General features: G+C 47.5%; 1 protein-coding gene across 2 annotated transcripts in view; it reads right to left on the minus strand.

Moving 5' to 3' along the window:
• The window catches only part of LOC109414473 (E3 ubiquitin-protein ligase TRIM37), a 52533-nt gene extending 44459 nt beyond the window's left edge, over positions 1–8074 (minus strand). For both annotated transcript variants that reach the window (XM_029872317.2, XM_029872315.2), the window contains exons 1-3: positions 7740–8074; positions 7459–7680; positions 7225–7390 (exon numbers count right to left, since the gene is read on the minus strand). In XM_029872317.2, the coding sequence (XP_029728177.2) occupies positions 7225–7390; positions 7459–7680; positions 7740–7823 (472 nt within the window). In that variant the 5' untranslated portion in view covers positions 7824–8074. The remainder of the gene's footprint in view (positions 1–7224; positions 7391–7458; positions 7681–7739) is intronic.
• Between the last annotated feature and the right edge of the window lie 285 nt (positions 8075–8359).

Below are 8359 nucleotides of genomic sequence, written 5' to 3' on the forward strand. Positions count from 1 at the left end.
AAAACAAAATCTTCCTTCATTTTGTTTCGCTCTTCGTCCAAGTGCGTCTAGCCGACGGAGCCAATGTTGCCACCAGCAACACACAAAAAAAAAGATTTTGATAAAAAAATAATTGCACCTGGAATCAAACAACGAACCTCTAGATTGCCAATCCAGCACTCTTACCAACTGAGCTAGTGAGGTTTCACACCACCGTAAGTGCCGAAACGCCAATAAAAGCTATTCCCAGTTGGTGTTCGCTTGGCCCGTCGTCGTTCGTTTCCAGAGAACAAAGAGGACGACGAAAAAGTTGATGGGTGACTATTTATGATTAAGCTTCGTCGTGACGCCCGCAGTCGGCGACGAAAAGGCTAATCGTCACCGTTGTTCTTTCGGACGAAGATTGGTTTATTGTTATCTTCACGCAGTGGTGACGAGAAGGACGATTGTCAACCCTGCCCACAAACGTACATCATCAGCTGGTGACGTTGGTGTTAGCAGACGACTTTGCCGGCCGAGGTTTGCCAGTGCGTCCGCCTTTTCGTTACCCTGTATACCGCAGTGACCAGGAACCCAGAGAAATGTAACATCCTTATTTTGTTCTTCCATCGTGCTATGTATCCATTGTATAAATGGGTGCCTGTTTGTCGGGGATTCAATAGCCTGCAATGCGCTCGCTGAATCAGTAACCACTAGAATTGGAACATCGCTCGGTAGAGATATTGCTCGAAAAATCGCTGCTGTTTCTGCTGAGAAAACAGAGCAGATGTTTGGAAGTTTGTGGGATTCACTGATTCCATTAGCGAAAATTCCAGCACCCACAGAGTTGTTCCTTTTGGAGCCATCTGTGAATCTGACATCTGCCAGGGCGTATTTCTGGTTGATTCGCTCTTTGACATGAGCTTGTACTTGACTGGGGTTGGCATTTCTCCTGAATTTTGTTTTGATATAGTTGTCAATAAGGATATTCTTCGCTAACCAGCTTCTTGGCCCGACGCGGTGAAGCGCAGCCACCGGGGGGAGCCGGCAATTAGCCAGAGTCTGCAGGACACGATTGGCTTGATAGGGAAGGAAGCCAAGGTTCCTGTTACCTTTGGTACGCTCCAGGAAACTGATCGCTCGGTTACAGAGTGTAAGCGCTAGCTTGAATTCGAGTGGCAGGATTCCCATTTCCGAGCAGGCTGCTGGGGCTGGTGTAGATGGCAATAGTCCTGAGATGATTCTGATCGTTTTATTGAAAGTGGGCTCGAGTATGCGTAGAAGTTCATCTGAAGCGCGACCAGTGATTTCTATGCCGTACAGGATTCTGCTTGCAATGATGGCATCGGCTACACGGAACCTTGTAATCCGGTCGCTACGTGTACGTCGCCCAGATATCGCCCTAATGAGATTCAACCTGTTTTTACAACTATCTTTGACGTTTTTGAAATGGTTTTGGAAATTCAACCTGCGATCTAGTGTCACTCCTAATATTTTGAAAGCCATCCGCATTGGTATTGGAATACCATTGATGGCCACTGGTCTATTCGGCGGTTTGTGATTACTTCCACAGATGTGTAGTCTTGCACATTTTTCAGCTGCTATGTCAAACCCGCTCTGGGCTGCCCACCTACCGACGGCAGATACAGCTGCTTGTAACTTTCTACGAATCATTTTAGGGTGCTTGCCCACCACCAACAGCAAAATGTCGTCAGCGTACACTAGGATGAAAATGCCTGCCGGCAATCTGATGAAAATACCGTTCATGGCAACGAGAAACAGGGTAACGGCTATGACGGAGCCTTGTGGGACTCCGGTTTCTTCACAAACCGTTTTCGAGCGATGATTACCAATAGCGACCTGGAAAGTTCGGTGAGACAGGTAATTTTGCAGAAATTTCAGCATATTTCCAGTAATGCCCCAGTCCGCCAATTGACGCAACACTCCAGGCATCCATGCCCTATTGTAGGCTTTGGCCAAGTCCAGCGAGGCTAACTCAACGTGATCACCTTGCCTCATGGCGTCGTCCAGAATTTGACCCAGAGAAGCGAGGTATGTGCCAGTACCGAAGCCAGGTCGAAATGCGTGCTGCCTGGGGTCAAGTTTTTTACTCATTTCAAGAAATTCGACAAGTCGACGATTCACCATTCGTTCCATCACTTTCGCCACACAGCTGGTTAAGGTGATTGGCCTATAGCTTTTAACCGTGTTGCTTGGTCCGGTGCCTTTCGGAATCGGAATTACTAGCCCATGTTTCCATTCTTCTGGGATGGTCCCGTTGGCCCATTCACGATTGATATTCTCGAGAAGATAACGCTTACCACATATAGATAGATTTTTTAACATTGGGTATCCAATATCGTCAGGGCCAGCTGAATTGCCTCTGGTCTTTTGAAGGGCAAACATCAATTCCCTCATAGAGAAAGGAGCGTTGAAGTTCTGTCCCTGATCTGGTGGAACGACGAAATTTTCGATAGCCGTTGCTGCAAATGGATGTCGATCCAGAAAGGTTTTGCTATACCGCTGTATGGACGAAGCGTCCATAAAATGATCCGCCAGTGTGTCTGCGATGATGATCGGGTCTCTTGTTACTATATCGTCGATTTTTAGGGCAATGCCTTTATGTCGCCTTTTACCCTGTAGACTGTTGAATCTACCCCATATTTCACTTGAGGACTGGCTGTCACTGATACCGTCCAAAAATTCAGCCCAGGATCTATCCTTTGCTTCTCGTATCACTTGGCGGCAGCTATTACGGGCTTCATGATATCGATTGATGGCTTCATTCTTGTTCGGGTGCCCATTCGGAAGCCGCTTGCAAGCTCTTAAAGTCTTGCGTCGGGCCTTGACCGCTCTTTTTGTTTCGTCCGACCACCAGTGCAAGGCGCGTCGCCCCGGCTTGGGACTTGTCCTGGGTATCGTGTCCTTGGCCGCACTGTTGATTATGTCGATGAATTCTGTTGTACTTGATGGTGCCGATGCGTAGTGTTTACTCTCTACAGCCGTTTGGAAACTATCCCAGTCCGCTTCACTATATTTCCACCTGGGTCGCCTCGATGTTTCAGGTGTGGTGTGTCCAGTAAGAGATAGCAAGATTGGGTGGTGGTCACTTCCATGCTGATCTGTATCCACAGTCCAGGAAAATCTGTTACTGTGGCGGGACGATACCAATGATATGTCGATGGCAGACTCGGTGGTTTTGCGCATGAAGGTTGGAGTGCCATCATTAAGAAGAGCTAGTAGATGTTTGTTAGCAACGTTCAAAATATTTGAACCGCGAGGGCAGTTCTGGTAACTACCCCAAGCCCTGTGATGTGCGTTGGCGTCTCCCATTAGTATCATCGGGTCTGGAATTGCTTCAATGATTTTTTCCAGTTGTTTTTTGAGGTTCGGAATTTTCCCATTTGGTAGGTAGAATGACACGACCGATACAGGGAAGGGCCATAATAGGCGGATCGCTACGATAGGCAGATCAGTGTTGAGGTGGATTTCATCGGCTGGTATTTCGGTGGATATTCCCAAAGCCACTGAACGGTATATATTAGATCCGGTTTTGGTATACCATCTAAAACTGCTTCCAAGTGTTCTGTTCATTGCAGCCGGCGTTGTTCGATGGATTTCTTGCAGTGCAAGTACAGTTGGTTGGAGGTCGCGGACGAGCATTTCGAGGCCTGAGAGATTATGGAAGAAACCATTCATGTTCCACTGTATTGCGAAAATTTTGCTACTGATAATCGGCGGCGGACTAGCTGAACGGTGTGGTGTGGTAGGGGCAATCGAGGAAGTTGTGGAAACAGTAGATTTTTGGTTTGCGGAGTTTTCCCATTGTGCATGGGTGGGTGGCTTGGAATTTGTACTCAATGAGAGTTGCAGATTCGAACATCCGGGTAGTATCACAGCCTGATTGCCGTAGCGAGAACGGTGCAGCGTATCATAGAGTTGTGCGTTTGTCGTCTCCACACCGAGAGCTGCGAAAAATGCCTCCCCTGTAACAGGCTCGTTGACGGTGATACTCTTAGACGGAATTGAGTTTCGGGATATTGCCATATTAGGACTTTCTGGAACAAAAAATGGGCCGCGTGCGGACCCCAACAGAGCTCCACCCAGTGCAGGCCCCGACGTGGAACCCAGGCTAGGCAGAGATGAAGGAGCCGCTGGCTTGTGACGCTGGGATTCCGAAATATCAGAGGCTTTCTGCAGTATTGGGGCGCGGCAGGCTCTTCGCGGATTTCTCCTAGGAAAATGCTTGAATCCATCGTTGTCCTTCGGGGTATTAGGCGTCCCGATCTTCGCTCTTCGTTTGGTATCCAGTTTCTTGTCTCCCTCGCTGTCCTTAGGGGAATAGGATGTGAATCCCTTTTGCGTCCCTCTTCCAACCCTGACCGAGTCCCAAAGGTTGTCCGCCAGTTCCGGTACGACCAAGACTTCCGCACCGACGGGGCTCTGGTTGCCCGGACAGTATGTTGGGAATCCCGGGGAACGGGTACAATGACCCTTGTGCGTCCCGGAGACAACAGTTACGCTAGGATGCCGGAGGTTGTCCGCCAGTTCCGGTAGGGGTGTAACTTCCGCACTAACGGGGCCCCGGCTATCCGTTGCCCCTGTTGTCGTTGTTGTGTTTGGCTGGTTTTCTCGATTTGTGGTATTGCTGTGGGTTTGCTCAGTCGACTCTTGCATTTCCTCTTTTCCTACAGTTGGTTGCGCAGTGAAAAGGATAGTTTGTAGGGATGTTTTACCTTGATTAGGCCGTTGAGATGATAGAGGACTGAGCGTGAATGCTTTTCTTTTTAGTTTCTGGTTTTATCACCTTTCCTGCGGTGTTTATTTTTCCGCTTGGAGCTGGTGGGTGATCCTTTGGAATTTCCGGAGGGGCAGCTGTAGTCGGAGCCCGAGTGGACTCTCTTGGAGTTGTGAGTGGCGTTAGATTTTTCTGTCGTTTTCGAAGCCATGCTATGGACCGATACATTATCATCGTTTGTTTTGTCATTGCTCGGATTCCGTTCTTTCTCCGGTATCACACTGGAGATCCAGTTTGAGACCCGTTCAGCTACTTTTGAATTGAGATTGGGCGACTTGGTGGCAGAATCATCCGAAGAGATTTGGGAGGCAGTAGTTTCCATTTGGTCCTGTGGTTCCTCAATAGCAACGATCGTCGGGGTGTCCTGTTCACTGGGTGCTTTCAGACTTCCTCTGAGCTCGGAGATGATGCGATTTTGTCGTACGATGAATCTGTCCTTAGCTGCTAGCGAGTCATGTAGGTTTTTTACCGTTTCGGTGAGGGCCGCGACCTGCTTTACAAGCTCTCCGATGGTACCATGCTCTTTTACCGTTTCGATGCGGTCAGTAACGGTGTGGCTTTGTAACGCTCGTTCCATCTCTGCCATCCTCTTTTCCCTCGCTTCGGCGTCTGTTTGCAGCTTCTTTATTGTGTCCTTGAGTTCCTGTATTTCAGTATCTTTACTGGCGTTGACGACTCCTGAGAAGGTGTCGTTACTTCGACTAGCTCCATGTCGGGCATCGTACTCTTTGCGTGCTAGCGGATAGGAGATGTCCATATCCACTCGGATGTGTTGAATGGCCATTTCTTTCTCGTATGCTGCACACTTGCGACTGGACACGGGATGATCTCCTGCACTACAGTGTTTGCAGAAAGGTGTCTCCTGGCACTGGTATCTTGGTTTTGGCATCTGATCAGTTCCGGCTGTTTCATTTTGATCCTCGGGGTGGATTTGGCAACATCGACCACAAACGCGGTGCGGACTTGTGCAGCGCTTCCCAGTATGGCCGTACTCCCAGCAACGGAAGCATAGCATTGGGGATGGGTAATACTTGCGTGTTTTACATCGGGACCACCCAAAGTCAATGTGGTCTGGAATGACAGTACCCCTAATCGTAAGGATTACGGTGGCTGTATTTTCGCGTTTGCCTTCCGGAGTTCGTCGCGTGATCCTCTTCACCTCTTTGACACCTTGATGCGACAGTTGCTCAAGTAGGTATGTATCGGTCAGTCCAGTGGAATCGTGGTTCGTCACGACGCATTTCCTCTGATTTAAAAACGGATGTTCCGAGATTCGAATGGGAGTGCTGTCCTGGAGCTGTGTCATACGTAGTAGTCGGTTCACTTGTTCCTGGCTTCGCACCTTCAGGACGTAGGATAGCCCCTTATTCTCCTTGAAAGCCCCGAAGATAGGACTTCCGATTGCCTTTTCCACAGATAGGCGGAGGAGAAAGGGATCCTGCGGCATCACACCATTGGTTGTCTCCATTTTGAGATACTGCAGCTGACCTGCTGTACCCTCTGGGTCCATATAGTCCGGCAGTAGTTGGCCGGTGTAGTCACCATATCGTCGATTTCCCGCACTGTTGTGACCACCACCGGGGCCCCCTGGGTCCCCTGGATGGGGTGGTCGGCCATTAGCCAGCATGGCGCCGGCTGGCCACAAGAAGAGTGTGTTGACTACTTATTTTTCTTTTCGTGGTCCGCAGCGCGTTGATTGGGAAACACTGATATTAATACAGAACGTAAGTGTTACTTCTGTCACTCTAACACTTCGATGGTAAAACTTTTCACTTAAACTATTTCTTCACCGATTTTGACCTGCTTTCTAGTAGATACACTAGTCCACTCCAACTGCAACACAGTGGATGGTCTGTCCGAAAAAAAATCGCGAAAAACCACCAAAAACAACGGTATTTCGAGCGCGTACGCGGTTGCTACTTTTAACAACAATGTCCCGACTTCGAATGATGTATTAGTTATAAGAGGCCATCATTGGGGCATAAGATGTCTGTTGATGTTAATAATAATATTAATAAATGAATAAGTAGGTTGGTTATTTAGCCAAATGTATATACCTATATTTGATTTTATAATAACTTGCAGTTTACGATCTAGACATATTTTTGTTGGAGGACAACGTGTTCCTAATTATGGATACCATAAGAAGCCGTGGTCCTTATTCTGAACACATAATGTTACTTACTATTAACAAACACATTCTCTACGTTCGCAATTGAGTCAAAAACTATATGTTTTGTAACGATTGGATCATAGAAGGCCTCAATAAAATTAATTCCTCAACTCTCGATATTGCTTTATAAGAGAAAAATCTATTTTGGATTCGCTGACTGTTCAGAATATGGAGCTGTCTATAATATGATGCTCGCACGGTATAACATATTAAGGAACCTTCAGGAACTATTATGCAGTATTTACTAGATTGGACACATCTCTTTAATAGTAAAATTAGAAGGAAATCAGTTTACCTAATTGTTTGAAGGTATGTCCGGAATGGGTTCCGCCCCAAAGAGCGCACTGATGGCAAATGCACTTCATGCATGTCCAGCAAAACACGCTCAACTTCTCCTTGTGCGTCGGACATTGATCCTGATCGCGATGGTTCAAATTTGAGGACTTTATGTTCTGACAAATCTGCAAAATAGCGACTCAATTACTATGCGTTGCGGTTTTAACTTAAGCCTCCCGCCTCAAACACGTACCTGTTGGAGGTTCTCAATGTGGACGGCGACATCCTCGAACCAGCGACAGTTTACCAAATCCGACACATGCAGGGTTGCCCGACAATGGGGACACTGCCGCCGTTGCTCCGTCAGCCAGCGAGAAATGCAAAGATAGCAACAAAGCTTTGAGCAGTGCGGACATAGGTGGGCCTCCTGCAGCTTCTCCATGCATATGAAACACCGGAACACATCGCTGATTGTCTTGAATTCAAAAACAAAAAGTAAATTACAAAAACTTCCAGAAAATCATTCATACGAACCTCCCGGAGATGCTCATTTTGGCCTGGGGAAGAGTTGTTCGCTCCATTTGTCGCTGGAGCGCCAGGGCCAAGACGTTTCGCCATTGAACAAAATAAATAATTGCGGATCGGTTCGCTAGCCGCAGTGAGCGAATCAAAATCTTCCACTTGGGCACATTAGTCGCTTTCAGCACTGATACTGGCCGAGGTCGGGCCAACCCGAAGCCAAACGGAACCGTATTTATTTCACAAAAATGCGATCAAATTTACACAAAGAAAGTGCACAAAGAAAATGGGACGAAGCTGCAAATTTTGTTGTTGACTGGACCTGACAACCGCAAACGGGATAGTTATCGCGTAACTTTTCAAAAGGTCTTGTGCAGCAATAAAGTTATTGAAAACTGCAGCCATGACTTTCGATATGAATAAATAAAAATATTTCGTCGCGGTTGAAACCAGGGAGGGTGCAGGCACGTCAAACTCGAACAAACTACGCCTACCTAACATGCATCGAGCGGGCCTTCCCAAACAACATAATGCGATTTCGCGGGCCATCCCCATCGACAAAACAAACCGATTTCCAAGCAGGATTCAACTAAGCTTCTGGTCGCGTTGCCAGTCACACTAACACACTCGCAAAA

Source organism: Aedes albopictus, chromosome 2, assembly GCF_035046485.1.
Source record: "Aedes albopictus strain Foshan chromosome 2, AalbF5, whole genome shotgun sequence".
NCBI classification, from domain to species: Eukaryota; Metazoa; Arthropoda; class Insecta; order Diptera; family Culicidae; genus Aedes; species Aedes albopictus.